General features: G+C 36.0%; 1 protein-coding gene across 1 annotated transcript in view; it reads right to left on the reverse strand.

The window, feature by feature from the left end:
- LOC107677757 (dihydropyrimidine dehydrogenase [NADP(+)]) overlaps window positions 1–18,013 on the reverse strand; it is a 177,070-nt gene that overhangs the window by 19,696 nt on the left and 139,361 nt on the right. The window contains exons 18-20 of the mRNA XM_016472774.1: window positions 16,616–16,735; window positions 7,241–7,383; window positions 2,601–2,780 (exon numbers count right to left, since the gene is read on the reverse strand). Of these exons, the coding sequence (XP_016328260.1) occupies window positions 2,601–2,780; window positions 7,241–7,383; window positions 16,616–16,735 (443 nt within the window). The remainder of the gene's footprint in view (window positions 1–2,600; window positions 2,781–7,240; window positions 7,384–16,615; window positions 16,736–18,013) is intronic.

Here is an 18,013-nt window from a genome sequence, read left to right on the forward strand (position 1 = left end):
ACCAACCCTTAAACCTACCCATACCACCAAACCTGTCCCTAACCTTACCCGTATCACTCCTCAATAGCAGCAAAAGTGTTGTGCATTAACACAAGCTTTTAATCATTTTATAACATCTGTTAAAATCATTTGTAGATTTTCAATAAGTGCTTGATCATTTAGAATTGAAAGTTTAATGACATTTGTATTTTAACTTACATGAAATAATGATTTGTTTGAAAATTATCTAATGTTTAACAAGTTTATTAGCAAACATTAACAAGCCCATTATCTCACGTCTTTAACTCTTTGAATATATATTAACTAATGATCAATTAAAGGGGTCATATGATGTGATTTCAATTTTTCCTTTCTCTTTGGAGTGTTACAAGCTCTTGGTGCATAAAGAAGATCTGTAAAGTTGCAAAGACTAAAGTCTCAAATCCAAAGAGATATTCTTTATAAAAGTTAAGATTCAACCACGCCTACCTAAAATGGCTCGTTCTAACACGCCCCCCCCCCACATGTCTAGGTCACGATGTGGGAAGATTTGCATAATGCCACCCAAATGTTCACGCAAAGAAAGAAGGCGTAACTTTTATTCACAAAATAAAAGCATTTAAAAGCAAACTCCCTGATTAAACATTAAAGTACACTAGTGTGATAAACAGTGCAAATTTTCTTCAGTTTTTATTTAATATTGTGAAAATTATTCATAAATGCTTTTTTCACTCAAAAAATGAGGTGCCTACTCTCAGATAAATGAGGCCTACGATTAATCAGAAGCAAATATAAATACAAAACCAGTCCTAAATGAAAGATAAGAAGTTGACAAAAAGATTGAATCCAATCTTTGTTGATAATATAGCATAATGAGTGATTTATAAGCATTTGTTTGAGGCCGGGTCCTTTTTGCTCTGTAACATCACAGGTGTAACAAGGTGAAAAATCTCCCCCAGAAAAGTATGAAAATTATAAAAAAAAATTTTAGAAGTAGTTATACCCTTTGTGAACAAAGTCACAAAATTTCAGTCCAATGCGATAACATTAACTAGTATTTTCGGGAAAAATAATTTTTTTTCAGGGCAAAAAGGACCCGAACACCACATGAGGGTTAACTGTGAGTTTCATCTGCTCATCTGTAAATACTAACGATGACGTCAATTTTGCCATACCAGTCTGAGCCCGATTCAGACCCTGTAAATTTTTACGAACAAGAGGATCACTCACTCCTAGTTTTCCAAAACCTTTGTAAGCACAAATAAAAGGGTTTGAACCGGGGTGGAAGAAACAGCATCTTTTCAACATGGCAACAACATGCTACTAAAGCAACTCTTCTTCATCTTCTCTAGCACAGCTCAAACAGGCCTCACCCCCGTTTTTGCTTATTCCATGGGCAGGAATTATTTAAATGAGTGACATTGTGATTTTCTAACTAACGTTGAAAAAGTGAAAAAGCATAATAGGACCCCTTTAAGTCTATCTTGTGCAATTACAAAGTTTATCGTCTTCATCTTTAAGGATGTTTAGACATTTTTACTAGACAACAAGAAAAAAATGCAGTGCATATTGACAAAAATATGTGTTTAATATAAAAGCAAATACAAGTGTCTAAACACCCTCCTCCCACAAGTTTTCCAAAACCGTGTGCTTGTTTCTGGACAGGGCTCTACAGACACCCTGTTAGCACGAAACAGAGAGAGAGAGAGATTTCGCCCCTCATGTTTTTCAAAATCATGTTGTAGTCGAGGAATAGCACTTATCAATTCACAGTGTTTTTCCCCCACCATCACTTTTAACAGAAGCACAAAGCTGTTTATGGAGAGAGAAACATTTGCATATGTTTCGTTTTTATGCTGCGTGAATATGGTGTAGCGATGGGGAAAATATCTCTTTGTGCAACTGTGAAATTTCAGAGGAGGGTTGAGTTTGGCTGCGACCAAGAGAGAGACAAACATAATCGCAATTTGAATAATTTAGTGATATTAAAAATAAATATATGGTAATTCCAGTCGAAAAACATGACAGCTTTGATTATCTAACATTTCAGCACCCTCACATTTTGTACTTTCTGTGTGCATTGCAATTCACAACTAAAACCCAAAATGTAAAAAAAAAAAATCTCTCTTCGTTGATAGCGATCACAGAAGAATTTATTATATTTGTGCACAACTATATTATATTTCATACCACACTTTACAGCACAGCGTAGCTGAGAGCCACCATTGGTCAAATGGTCACAGGGTGATCACAGAAGAATTTATTATATTTGTGCACAACTAGATGGGTTTCATACCACACTTTACAGCACAGCGTAGCTGAGAGCCACCATTGGTCAAATGGTCACAGGGTCACTAAGCGGTCTGAAAAAGCCTGGGGCTTCTTTCACGCCAAGCAGAGGAAAGTAAATTACTCTCACACTTTTTAGCATCATCCTTGCGGCTATGTTACTAAGACCCACAACCTTAAACATCCTTAATGACTCAAAGCATTATATCCACACCAGGCAGATTTTGCCTGTTTAATTGCAACACAAATCACTAAAGGTTAACCAGAGAAACACCACAGAGAGTTTACTTTTTTAGAATGAGCCTTTGGCGACCAGCCACAGAGATGCTCACCTTTCCGACGAGCTCCTCCACGCGGGGGACTGGTTTGCCCTTCTGGTGGCGTATGGTGGGAGGAGACTGGCCATCCCAATCGTGTAGCTCCTCTATGCTTTTCAGATACAGCAGCGCCTTCAGGCCTAAACAGTAGTCCTCAATCACTGTGAAGTCCTGGTTCTGCACAGCACTGCACACCTGTTAAATATGCACAGATAAACAGACCTCAGGGCCCAGACTTAGTGAAACACCAGTGATTACACTATACACATCATCTTTTTAGTGTGTGTGGGTCTTCTTAAAAGCAGTGTATTCAATAGCTCAATGCAGCATAATAGGAAGAAAGCATGATTGTGTGGTTGCAGAGTAACAGGACTAAGTTTCATTTCATTTAAGTTGTTGTTTACTGATAATCTTCCTCTCCGCTGAAGCTCTAAAAACTCATTTGCCTTCAGATTCAAAAAATGGCCAAACCTTTGGGCTACACACAGCCAGAAACAGCTCAAATTTTTTAGTTCATTCTACTGTTTAAGAATAATAGCACCTATTCAGTTGTCTCCTTATAAGTTCACTGTTTCGGAACATTGGAAATATAAATGTTGACGTAAACTACTGTTCAAAAGTTTGGGTCAGTATGATTCTTTTTAAAATAACTTCATTTTATTCTGAAAGAATGCGCAGAAGTTTTCTATTTCAAATAAATGCTGTTTTTTATCTACTTATCAAAGAATCCTGAAAAAAAATGTATCACGGTTTGCATAAAAATATTCAGCAACACAACTGTTGTCAACATTGATAATAAGAAATGTTTATTCAGCACCAAATCAGTATATTAGAATGATTTCTGATTGATCATGTAAAGTTTTCTATTTCAAATAAATGCTGTTTTTTATCTACTTATCAAAGAATCCTGAAAAAAAAAATGTATCACGGTTTGCATAAAAATATTCAGCAACACAACTGTTGTCAACATTGATAGTAAGAAATGTTTATTCAGCACCAAATCAGTATATTAGAATGATTTCTGATTGATCATGTGACACTGAAGACTGGAGTAATGGCTGCTGAAAATTCAGCATTGCGATCAAATAAATAAATTACATTAACAATATTAATGTTGTTACTGTATTTTAATCAAATCAGTGCAGCCTTGGTGAGCATAAGAGACTTCTTTCAAAAACATTACATTTTATCAACCCACATTTTTAAAAATGTAGTATACAGTATATAGTGTATATATGTATCTCCCTGACATCAGTTGTGGAAATTCAGAATGAGTCGGTTTTGCAGCTTGTAGATTCAATAAATGGTCTTTTTGGACTAGGGAGGACGTTTTGACAGTCACAGTTTTTTTTTATCGTACATTTTTTCTCTTAAAAGATCAAGGAAAATGTTATTCCCCATGATATGACCCCGTTCAATAATGAGATTAAGTCTGCCAGACAATCTCAAGTTTAACAGACTCAGAGATTTTCCTAGATTCATCTTCTCCACCATAGAGAGGCTGTTTAACCCCTCACCTCAAATATCATGTAAGCGTTTCCCAATGAAAAAGTACAGTTTGCAGTATTCTTCACTGATGAAATCCATTACCATCAGACAAACCACAGCTGACACTTCTCCTTTTGGAGTGGTTTCTAACTCTCCATCTACTGCTAAAAGGAATATGTCCATTTTCCTAGTCATCAGCCTTAATAAACTCACCCAGGTCACCTCACTTATGAATTCTTTAAGGGTCCTTTTTTGACCCATTACACGCTAACTTGCTCAAAACAGTTTTAAACTCCTAATTACTGAACATCCTGAACATTGTTAATCAGTTCCTCCAGCAAGTATTTTACCACATAGTTTAAAGACAGCAACTGTTAGGCCTCTGGTGAAGCAAAATTATCCTGATTCTCCTCCAATCGTCCATTTCAAAATAACTGAAAACAGTATTCTTACAACTGTCTCAACATTAATAATCCTAATGAGACATTCCAGTCTGGCCTTACCATAGCTATAAAATGGCTCTTTTAACAGATCTGCAAGTTAATAAGGTAATCTGTCAATCCTAGATCTTTCTGATCTCAGAGCTGTCTTTAAAACTGTTGATCATAAGATTGTGCTTGACTGAACGACCTATTAGGCTCAGTTCTACATTAGTTTAGATCTTACTTAAGCAACAGTAAATACTATGTTGCACTAGGTGCACACAACACCAGATAACTTGTGGTATTCCCCATGACTCAGTTAAAGGGATAGTTCACCTTCAGTTGCTGGTCCCCATTGACTTCCATAGTATGGAAAAAAAAAACTCTATGCAAGTCAATGGGGACCATCAACTGAAGGTGAACTATCCCTTTAAGTCCTTTATTATTTAAACATGTGCATCTATTCATCAGTATGTAAATGATTATAACTTTTCATCAGCTATAATGATTATAATTATAATTCTTTTTTTTACTTGCTCCAGATGCCCACAAACCAATTAGCACACTTCTGGACTACATCTAAATATTGCAACTAGAGACTCTTAAATACAGTTTTATTGTGCCATATATAAACTAATTGTCTCTGAATATTTTTTTAACCATACTAACAACGTTTGTAAAACAGCATATTATCACATTCACAACATCTCTAAGCTCTGTGAATTATACCCCTACTGACAGTGAGAATCTCATTCACGCCTTTTTCACATCAAGACTTCACTATTGCAGTAGTGTTTTGGCTGCCCTGTCTAAGACCTGTCTAGAAAAATCATGTGCATGGATTAATTTTATTTTATTAATTTTATAATGAACAATGTTCCATAAAAAATATTGTCCATTACTCCACTGAATCACATCACTTCAGCATGTAAATCTCTTTACTGCTACTTATGTCTCAACACACAATGATATGTCTTTACCAGGAAGGTCCAAAACTGTGGAATTCAATACCTGTGAACCTACATGAAATTGAAAATGTACATTTCTCTTTGTGTGTGCATTTTATTTCCTTTTATTTCTATCTGCACATCCCATTTGTTCCCAAGTTTGGGATCTGTAAGTTGTTTTTTTTTCCTTTTTTTTGTGCTCATCAAGGTTGCATTTATTTGATCAAAAATACAGTAAAAACATATTGTGAAATATTATTACATTTCATATTAATTATCTATTTTCATATACTGCAAAGCTGAATTTTCAGCAGCCATTACTCTAGTCTTCAATGTCACATGATTCTTTAGAAGTTTTTTTTACTTAAAGCCTTTATGTACAATGCATTATCAAGGGCTATTAAAGGGTATGCATTATAATTATTCATAATGTGCATTGTAATACATTATATCTTGTTGTAAATAATTATAACCAAATGTAAACTGCATAGTGTAACAATGAATTGATAAATGTTATAATGTATTAACTGTGGTTACAATTATTCATGAGATTGTGCAATGCATTATAAGGTGCATTACAAGGCATAATTAATACATTAAAACTACTTTTATAATGCATTATTCATAAAGGCTTTAAGTAAAGTGTTTCCAAAATCATTCTTGCTGATTTGGTTCCCCAAGAAACATTTCATATTATTATCAATTTTAAAAACAACTGTGCTGCTTAATATTTTTTATGGAAACCTTACTGCACTTTTTCAGGATTATTTGATGAATAGAGAAGTCATTTTACTGTTCATCAATTTAATGTCTCCTTACTGAATAAAGGTATTAATTTCTGTTAAAAATAAATCTTACTGACCCAAACTTTTGAACGGCAGTGTACATATCCAATTGTATTTAAAGGGGCCTTTAATATGCTGTTCAGAGCATTATAAACACTGTTTGCAGAAGTGTTAGATAAATAACACTTTTCTTATTTACTTACTATCACATGTGTTGTTTGTCTTGTGAGTCTGTGAGAGGTTAACATTATTCGCCAGAGCAGCTCATTGAACTAATCTAATTCGAGCAGGAGATGGAGCTACGATGTGTTTCTGTAACCCGTTAGTGACACTGATTCAACTGTAGTGTAGCGAGGAGTTGGCTAGTTTACAATTTCTCCTATTACTACGAGCCAGCACTCTGCTATTACATGTGGGTGTGATTAAAATGTTTTAATTCCAGTCTTTCCCCCCCTAGAACTCCAAGGCACTTGTGAAACGTTATTTCTGCACATAATGAGGGTGTTTTGATTTATTTATTTAAAAAGAGATTTCGGAGGCTGTGGCATCATGTTGAGATAATGGGTTTATTTGCATTAACAACTTGTTCAGAGCCATGTTGTAAATTGCAATTTGCGTTGAGTTTGTTGTTGCTTCTCGGCTGTAGCAGCTCTGTGTGAGTGTAGCCGTTAGTAGACTCCTTATTAGGGATTGATTAGAACTGACTACTTTATGTATATGTTTAAACCCAGACTTTAGGCTTGCATATTGTATGAAACAAAAATAATATATTTTTACCCAAGCTGTGGTCCTACAAATGGGGATGTTATGAGGCTGAGGGGTGGTACAGACGTGGTTACAGGTCTAGACTGGTAAACAAAAGGTTCATATCCTACAGTTATTGGTGGATTTCTCCTATTATTTCTAACGATGGCGCCGACGGTGATGGCTGCCTCCGTGGCGTGCTCCGCAGTTGTTTTTATGTTTTTGTTAGTTTGTCCTGATGGTAGTTGGTGACGAATTTAAGTGGTTACCTGCAGGACAGACGCTCCAGCATGGAGGAACTGTAATCCAGACTCAGCTGAGTCAATACCACCGGTAGCCAAGATCGGGAATCCAGGAAGTGCTTTTGCTATAGCTGACACCGCGCGCAGAGCTATGGGGCGGATTGCATTACCTATCCAAATACAGGAGGGAAAACATTATTAAATGTAAAACAATAATTATATAAAATCAGTTCATACAGATTACAAATTCAACTTGTGATCAGAGCATGTCTTATTGGGCCTGTTTACACCTGGTCACTTCATGCTTTTTCTCTGATCGGATAGCTATCCGATCGTGACAAAACAGGGGTAAATGCCCTCCGAAACTTTTTTGCGATGGATTCAAATCCAATCGCTCAAACCACTTCAGGAGGTGGCCTAGTACGCATTCCAGATGAAACTGGACAGGTGTAAATGCATCTGGGTGTTGAAACCACATATGTAAATTTTACTCCTCCCAAAATGTTAAAAAATAAACATGTAAGAGTGTGTTATATAGCGTGCTATATGACATGTTAAAGCCAGATATGACCAGTAGCGTGTTTAGGCACCATGCAACCCACGCAATTGCGGAACGCGATTTCTACCAAAGGGGGCTCCACGGGACCACTTGCTGAGTGCCTCCAAAACACTAAACAAACCCTTGGATATGACACGCATCGCCACAGATGAGAAGCTGAGTATCTTTTCAGCAAGCCGAACTGCAAACTGCCGCAAATGAAACTGAAAGTAATAAGTCGCAGATGCTCAACACACAATCATCTTCATTAAAAGTAGTAAGACTAACTTATCTTTCCAGTGCTGATGCCGCTCTCTCTCCTATTGCGGTCTTTGATCTTGACATTAGCTGATTATGAATAAAATGCAGTGCATATCTGTTGCTTTCAATGACGTGAACGCCGTTAAATTTGCATATAGCGCGGGAATTGAAGATCAGATTTATATCTGTTTTGCGGAGACACATTTATGTGGCCAAGTGTAAATGGAATTGTTTTAACAAATGAGATAACTATCCAATCAGAGAAAATGCATGAAGTGACCAGGTGTAAACAGGCCCATTGTCTTATACAACTACTGTTCAAAAGTTTGGGGACATTATGAAGTTAACAAGCAAGGATACATTAAATTGATCAAAAGAGACAGTAAAGACATTTAACTACTCAAAATATTTTTTTCAAATGCTGTTTTTTAAGCTTTCTATTCTTCAAATAATTCTAAAAATATTTCCACAAAAATATTAAGCAGCTTATATTTTTTTAAGCACCAAATGTTTAATATAATTACAGATTTAATATACTACTCAAATTTATTATGTATTTTTATGCTTAATAGAGTATTGCACTGTTAGGTTAGCAACATGCTGATGTCAACATCTTCTGAAATCAATAGAGCGCTATAGAGACGTATTTTTGTAGTTCATTCCGAAAGTTAGCATCACCCTGGTTCCCTCAACAAAAAGCCAGTAAGGTTTTTCCATTCTTACATATTTTGTTCATCAAAATAATATTCAGAAATTAACACAACAAATTAATTCTGAATCCTAAATACAATCAAAAAGAAAAAATAAAAGACTAAAATTAGGCTACAAACGAACTACACCACAGTCGCACAACTTTAACGTCTCAACCACCAAGCTTCTGACAACTGACAAAACAAAAGCTTCTGACAAAAGCTGGTAGGTTTTAGTTAAAATAGTTAGCATGAGAGCAAGTTTAAAGACAACAAGTCTGTAAAAGTGGATTAGTACAGACCTTATTTCAGGCATTTAACCAAAAACACCATTGTTTTCGGAATGATGGAATGTGTACTGCAAAAATGCTTGTTTTTGGAGTTTTTAGTACTCATTCCTGCAGTGCTCTATTGTAAGTCAAGTCTCCAGAGTGGAGTGCTGTTTGTGTGCTGCCTATGTAGAGCGTTTCATAACAGTCACAAGGTTCCATATTAGACAGTGAAGCAGTTCACTGGGTTTGGGATCAGAGAAACTGTGTCTACAGGTGCCTGGGTTCACCTATGCAGCAGCACAACCCTCCCCGTGCCTTTCTCTCTTCATCTTTCAGGATGGCAGGATTCCCTAATGAAAGCAGAGTGGCTTTCTGATCAGCCAGACAGATGGAAGTGTTTATCACATTACATTTAACCTCATTTTCCCAGCAAGTTCCCATTCATTGATCACAGCCGTACGTTTGTCCACATTCATTTCGCTGGCGCGGCTCAGAACTCCACTTCCACCATTTGATGGCTCGAGACAGCTTTCTTTTTTAGCCCCACTCCAGCGTGCTAAACGATCCTCATCACCCACCCTATATTCCCAAATTGTGGAGATAAATTCAATCACGGCACATATTTTTTTTGCATCCCGATGCCGCATGGTTAATTATGTACATATGGATGCTTCCCTAAGCCTCTGGCATTTCCTGCCGCCCTCACTTTTTTTCTGCTCTTCCACCTGTTGGTTGAATGGATGGCATGTCAGGTAGAATTTGTCATCTCTGCTCTATTCTGACAACCTAATATCATAAGACGACATCACTCGGCTCGCAATGAAAGCCCATTTGGGTGTGATTTAGAGATGAGTGTTCGGCTCACTAGAGCTTAAGTCGAGAGGCTGGAGCTCTGAACACATCATTCTTAAATGTTTGTGTGAGTCAAATGTATCGAGGTAATAATGTCCCAGTAAGACATCTGCTACACCTCATCCGGCAATGGGCTATTGTACTGTGAGTGATGTCACAATCACATTAATATGGACACGACTTGTGCAACAAATGTTGAGAGCCATCAAAGCACTTGTCAGCCAATGGCAGCCAACACAGATAATGTTGTCAGGCAGCACACTTCCACTCAAGAAAAGCTTCAGTCCTGTGATATTGTTGTGATGTTATTGTGGCACTGGCTCTGCCCTTCCCTGCACTTTGTTCTTGTCTTTCACGCCGGCCGCGCTGACAGCTCCTGTTGCTCTGACAACCCCAACATGTCCTTGTCAAGCAGGGTCGCTCACGCCTGTTTGTCACCAGTACCTGTGGTGAAGTTGTTGGCACAAGTTCACTGCATGTCAACAGCAGCACATCCAGGCTAATGCTAAACTTAGCTCAGAGTGTCTAATATTGTCTCTTGAGCGGGGGCTTTTAGTTCTGGAGTAATTGTACTTCATCACTACATTTGTATGTCACTCAAACACTACTGAAACAGTACCTGCATTTTTATTTAATTACAGTATATGCCTAATGAAAAAAAAACATACCTTTTACTCACTGCAGACCCTGCAAAATGCATACTTCACGTGTCATCATGACATAAATATATATTCAAAATTATGTTTGTCTTTTTGAGCTTAGAAGTCAAATCACATTTTCCTGTGAATTTGACCTTAAACTGCAAATTAAATGTATTTCAATGTGAAATGTAACTAGCCATCATGATCATACACCCTGGTGAAGAGCGAGTATTTCACATGAAGCAATTAAAAAAAAAAATTGTTAAAACCATAACCATGTTGAAAACAACTTGACACTTGTCACTGGTCAGTTTATAAACTATATTCAAGTGTCACGCTACAATCAAATATCGAAGTGACGTCGAAAGTAAAAAATATAGATATGCATTTTTTTTAATTAAAATCTTTCAAATGCCTTAACCCAGCCTTCCTGTGAAACTGAGCATATCTTGGTGAGTATGCCAGACTTCTATGATTATATTCTAATCTTCCCATAAATAGAGTTCAAAATAGGGTCGGAATTTTAGAAATTAAATGCTGTTTTTTTTTTTTCAACAAATCAAAAAGAGGCACTCAACATCAGAAACGTCAACTGTCAACCTTAGGAGATCAAACTATTATTATTATTATTATTATTATTATTATTATTTACATTTTTTTTACCAACATTTAAGACAGTCTAAATACAGTTTAGCAATTTTACAGTTGTTCAATTAAAAAATAAAATAAAATGTATACAAAAAAAAAAGGAAATTTCGATTAAATTAAGCTACCATTCCATGGAGGCTAGTTTGGAATTTGGTCTGTAGGTATTGATAAATTTCCCATAAATAACATGGTTAGCTTTATTAGATAATAGTTTATCAATGTAAGGAAAATAAAATTTTTTAAATAAAAACATGCTTAAAAAAAATATATTCATGCCCTGTGCCAAGTAGAATTAAAAGTGAAAGATGTACATAAAATTACTTAGTAATTTCTCAGCACTTCCTACATGCCTGCTATAGTGAGCTCCACTGTGAAAGCACACAAACACACGGTTACTGAGGCTTTTGGACCTATGAACCTATACTTTTCCTAGTCCTGTTCTTTTTTCTGTAGGCTGCATGTGTTCAGCAGTATCACACTTGTGCTTTACACACAGCACAGTCTGTGCTTAGAGACGTCCTGGACTCGCTAGCGCTCTGTATCTTTCATTAATACCTCATTACTCTAAGCAGGTCCTATCACAGCTCCAACGTGAGCGAGCACAGCTCCGGACGAGCGCCATCCTCAGTCTGGTCCCGTGCTGAGGTGATTGACAGCTCAGTGAGGTCATCGGGTGGCATCTGTTAGCACGATGCGTCCGCTCCCGATGCCAGACTCTCTGATTAATAATTCTAAACACAGCGCAAGACGGAGCGTGGGGTCTCTGCATCCTCTACGATTTCTATCTTCACCCAAATATGATCCGGCCAGATAACAAAAGCAAATAAGAGACGAGAATGACGGTGCAGCTCTCTGTTAATTATGCCTGCCGATGCTCCCAGGGTGTCTGGGGAACATGGTTTTCTATGCACAATGAAAAAGATGCAATAATATATTTGTGACAACAGACCAGTCCGTCGGCATGACCAGTCATTAAAACACACATCACATGAGGAACACGCTGCCAGCTAAATGAAATCACAGTGGGAGGCTCAACCAGGGGAAAAATAAACTGACCATATGATCTAGACTAGAGGTCAGCGATTACCGGACCGCGGCCCGAATCCGTACTCCGTATTGGCTCCATCCGGACTGCAAATAATTTCTCATAAATTAATGTAATCATAAACATAGCAATGTTTTTCTCCATACACAAACATTTTCAGCCGTCACTACACTGCAAAGATGACACAGAAGCTGCATCTGAAGCAACATAGACTATATAATATGTTACTACTGTATGACACAGTATATGTACGTATATATACAAAAATTACAATGGCAGAAAAAAAAAATCAAAAACAGCATTCTATGAAACCGTACAAATATATGACTGTGGTATTTTTTTTCACATAGCGTGTCAAACCACCAAGAAAGGGATAGTTCACCCAAAAATGAAAATTGTCATCATTTACTTACCCTCATGTTGTTCAAAACCGTAAGACTCGTAGAACACAAATGAAGATATTTTAATGAAACCTAAAATATTTTTGTCAGAAAACTTTATAACATAAAGGTCATAAAGAGTGGTTTAATCCAAGTCTTCTGAAGAGACACACTTGCTTTGTGATAAACTTATTTAATTTCAGCTTTTAAACATTGATCAGCGCTCAACAAATACGGAAAACAGAAGCTCAGACAAGAATCAATGAGGTTTGTTCTCACACATCAACTTTGTATGGTTGATCTGCTTGAATGTTTTAGTGTAATGGAATTTTAATGGAGGGCCAGAAATGTCTCAGGTTTAATTAAAAATATCTTCATTTGCGTCTCGTAGATGAATAAAAATGTCTTGGGTTTGGAACAACATGAGGTTAAATTAATATTGACAAATTTTTCGTTTCTAGCTAAATGATCTCTTTAGTATGTTTCTCATTCTGAATCTTGTGAAATTGTCATATCCTTCTCAAAACTCAAAACACCACTAGAGATTGAGTTTGTGTCAAGTGTGTGCCGCTAAAAACAAGAGCATCACACACGATTGGAGAATGTGTCTCCTAGAATGACACAACAGAGCGCTGAAGCACCCAACACATACAGACTGTATTTATCTAATTATTTAATTAAATTGCAGCCTTCTGCATTGCTGGGACATCACAAGAAAGACATCATACTGACTTTATTTCAACTAATTGTGCAGTGTTAACTGTTTTTTTGTTTTTTTTCACCCTGCAGACACCAGGAATTTTCATGGACCACAGCTTGAAAAGATCTGCTCTATACTGTAGCAGCAGTCTTGAGAGACTATTGAGGGTTTATGACCTCAATAGTTGCTAATGCCAACCAGAGAATTTACATTCTAGGCGATACTAGACCGTATTTGGTCTTTCATTTCATTTCCTTAAAAATCAGTAATTAGCTTTCAAATATGTTCAGCTCACACACACACTCCACTTCCCTATTGCTCATCGACAGTCCTGTTTTACAGTGAAATCAGAAAATATAACACTAATTTATAAATGTAATCCTACATAGCATGATATTCAGTTGCAGTTTTAATTTCAATTTAATTTCACAGCTATCCAAACTAGGGATTCACCAATACTAAATTTCTGATACCGATTGCTGATTATACAGAATTACATTTTTAATTATACATGGAACCTCTCATTTGATACATGACTATAAAATTAACAATCAGAACCCAAACAATTATATTCAACTGCTATTTAATAATCACACTCAAATAAAAACTGAAATGTTCATATACAGCTCGCACATAAGAGTCTTCCTGAAAACTTGCCTTCATGACAGATTTATTCAAACATGCATATAAAATTAACAGTAAATTAGCTCCCCTCTAGTGATTTTATAACTAACTAACCAACTGTGAACACTGGATAACTTTCCTGAGGTAAATGCAACGTTAAGTGACATTGATCACAAGCTGTTTTATTGGTTAAAACACTGATTGAGTGGTTACGATACATTTCAGTAAGTTCTGTATCTTTCAACATACCTTATGATGTTCAGACATGTTTATTTTGCACTATAACTTGTAATGAAGTGGAAGAGATGACTTGCGCTGCTGCTGAACTCAGGTGGCTAAAGCGATTTGTGGCGCCTCATTTAAAAGAGTCAAACAGCATTTACTGTTTGAATTTTGTGAGGAAGTGGACATTATTTGAGAGCTAAGACTTATCTTATCAGAAGTAACAAAGCACAAAGCTCTTTGCAATTATTGTATAGGAGGCACGCTACAAATAATGTTTAGTGAAGGGAAAAAACGCAGACCTGGAAACCCTGGCTTGAACTACGGGTGACTCATAGGGTCAAATAGAACCAGCGTTAACTGCTCTATTTTTGTGCCGTGAGGTTGAGATTAATGTATTATTGCGTTAATTCAACAGCCCTAAATTCTACACAAGAGATGATTTCTTCACGCATGAATTGCAGTTTCTTCACACACATTTTTTTTCTTCCTTCTTTTGATTGACAGGATATATTCTGCCCTAGTCATTTACTGTTTTTAAACAATTGGCCGATGGCCGATAGTGCAGATAACTGCTTTTAACGGCCGGTATCGATTCTTGGCTGATACATTGGTGCATCCCTAACCCAACCTGCTTAAGTTATTGTTTGGACCTTTGCATGGATGGAAACCTCTTCAACCTTATATCAATGAAAAATCCCTGATCTAGACTATTGAACAAATTTGAGCACAAAAATGGGGGCAGGTAACAAAACAGCACTAAACAAGTTTTATTAATCCACTGAGTTATAATTAGTCTAAAAGTTTAAAATACCCTTTCTATCCCTTTACTAAACATTAATGGCGAATGCAAAAATGTATTTCAAAAACTGTGATTAAAAAGTTTTGAGGCAAAAAAAAAAAACATGTCACAGAAAAGATTGATTTCCTCCACACACAGGGTTTATGCCACTTGCCACATAAATCAAAGCACCTTAAACCCGGCCACTGCTGCTGAGTTAAACATTAAATTACTGAATACATTAGAGAATCAAGCCAGCTCCACCGGGAGCTCAGGGTGGCACACATTTATGTGCCCCTGGATGCTCTGCACATGGAGCTACTGTACTGGGAGCAGATAAAATATGTGGGGCCGCATGGGCCCCTTTAGGGCCCCGCTGATCAATAGGTTGGTCTCGGGCAGAGTCTTAGACCATTGCTGCAAGGCTGGGTCCCATGGGAGAGCTGCACAGTGAGGCCCGTAAGACTTTAAAAGTGAAAAATATGACAGTCAGTCAGTTTTGCTTGCATAAAATAGAGCCTCAAAAGTATGAGTGTTAATTTTTAATGCAGGCCGTGTTTCTGACCCTGTCCTTGCCTCTGCAGACATTGTGGCAGCTCAGCTGAAGGGAGAAGGGAGAGGTGTACTGAGGTGAAGCTTTAACACACTCAACTGTACACAGCTGAAACTATAAAGCACATATGTGAATCATGCTTTTTAAAAGTTGTTTAATATGTGTGACCACAGAGATTGTTTTTATTAGTGGTAAGCGCACAGACGCATATTGACATTTATGTTCTTTCCGAACACTAAAGGAAGTAATTTCTAAATGCATACACTGTGATCGTATAACATGGGAGTTTAAAAATGTGCATGCCAAACACATTTGCAGTAATATCTATTACACTATTTCTCAATTAGTATTTATCTTGTTTACAAATAAAAATATCCTTAAAATTGGATAAATTTACTTGAGAACCACAAACATGCTTTCAGAGAATATATCTTAAATAAGTTTATTTGTATTACTCCTTTGGCAAAATTGTAGTTTTCTTGTTTTAAGCACAAGCATCACTAAATTTAGTTGAATTTATGATTAAAGCAAGAAAAACACAATTTACCATTAATGTATGAAAATTAATTGTAGTAATTATGATATGATTAATTAAACTGAATTTAAAAGTCTTAATATGTCATTTTTATTCTCAAGTAAAATCTGTTTTTATGGATATTTAAATTTTAAATTTTTAAAAAATATATATTTTTACTGGAAAATATGATGTAAAATGACTGACATATTAAAACAGGTTTGAAGTAAGACAATAGTTTGAAACTTGAGTTAAGTTTATTTAAATAATAAAACAATTTTATATATTTTTTCCTTGCTTTAAGCATAAGTCTCTTTAAATGAATTTAATTTATGTCTTAATATGTAATTATTTTTCTCAAGTAAATATCTTGTTTTAAGGATATTTAGGGAAGATATTTTTTTTACTGGAAAATAAGCTAAAAATACAGATTGACAAAGTTAATTTTTTCAGTACTTCAAGCTGGATTTATATATTTTTACTAGAAGTCTCCTAGACTGAAGCTCCATTTCTAGAGAGCAGAGAGCATGCCCAGTTCTTCCACATCTGATCTAATCCATCTGTCTGTGCAGGCAGGACCTGACCAGAGCAAGCCCAGACATCTCAGCAGCCAGTGCGCCGGCCAACACCACACACACACACACACACACACACACACATACACACACTCTCGCTCTCTTACCAGAAACTCCGCCATATGTAGTTCTTGCACTTCTGCCAATCCCAGGCCAGGGTGTGGCATCTGCTTTGAGAGCCATCAGTCCAGATACAGTGTTGGTGGCTGTTACTCCATCTGCCCCGCCTACAAACAACCACAGAGGTTCTTACAAAAGCCTGAACCAGCCACACCTTGTTGATTAAATTACATTGGGATGCTGCTCCAGTAAAATCGAAACATAAATGCAGTGCTGTTGTTAATCCTGCCAAAAAGATCAGCATAGCTTTACCAGGTCCTCATTTATAAAATGCATGCATAATTACATTATGATGCTAATTTGTATAGATGTGATCCTATGTTAAGCAGGAACAAATCAAGATATATAAAAGCACAAACTGACTTGAAAATGTTCTTATACATATTTTAAGTGACAAGCACTGATGTGCCAGTATGTGCTAATTTCATTTTCAAATGATTTTTAGTTATGCATGTGTGAAGAAAGTGACTTAGTGACTAAATTAATAAATAACTTTTTACATGTAAAAGAATATTTCAGATGTGCTATCTGAAATGTAGTTTTGATCGATGTATTTGTATGCGTCAGAATATATTTATTCACTTGTTTGTTATATATCTGTATGTCTTAATGAGAATACAGATATAAAAATTAGTTGTAATGTAATGTAAAACATTAAACACAAATTTGGAGCCAGGAGGAGCTTGGTAACAAAATGAACATAAAACAATACTCCGCAAATCTTATATTTAAAAAAGGTTACTGGCTTATATTGTACAATTTATCCTTCACCCTCTTGACTTCTATTGTGAGGAACATGAATGGGAATAAATGATGGGGTTAAATGACTTAAAGTGCAGTGTAATAAATGGCATGAGTGAGCAGAAGAGAATATCAGGAAAAATGTGCATGAAAAATATGCTGCTTACCACGTAGGTCTGTACAAGCATATACAATAGTTGTACATGGAATATATAAACAATAGAATCTTATTCAAAATAGTTTTCCTCCATTTGAAAATGGTGTGCTTGTCATAATTATAATGTCATGATTATGAAAATGTAATTTAAAAATCACTGATTAGGTTAATGAGTTGAATGTACAATGCTGTCCAAAAGTTGAGCATCAGTAAAATTATTATTATTATTATTTTACGAAATTAACACTTATCCAGCAAGGATGCATAAAATTTATTGAAAAATGTTCAATGTTTTTCAAGAAATGTTTCAAAAGATTTATATTTTAACTAAATGCTGTTATTTTGAACATTCTATTTATTCAACAATCCTGAAAAAAAAGATATCATGGTTTCCACAAACAAATATTAAGCAGCACAACTGTTCATTAATAAAAATAAGAATGATTTTTTAAAAACAAAATAAAGTATCATGTGACACACATATATA

The sequence above is a fragment of the Sinocyclocheilus anshuiensis genome, unplaced genomic scaffold, assembly GCF_001515605.1.
Source record: "Sinocyclocheilus anshuiensis isolate Anshui unplaced genomic scaffold, SAMN03320099.WGS_v1.1 scaffold985, whole genome shotgun sequence".
Lineage (NCBI taxonomy): Eukaryota > Metazoa > Chordata > Actinopteri > Cypriniformes > Cyprinidae > Sinocyclocheilus > Sinocyclocheilus anshuiensis.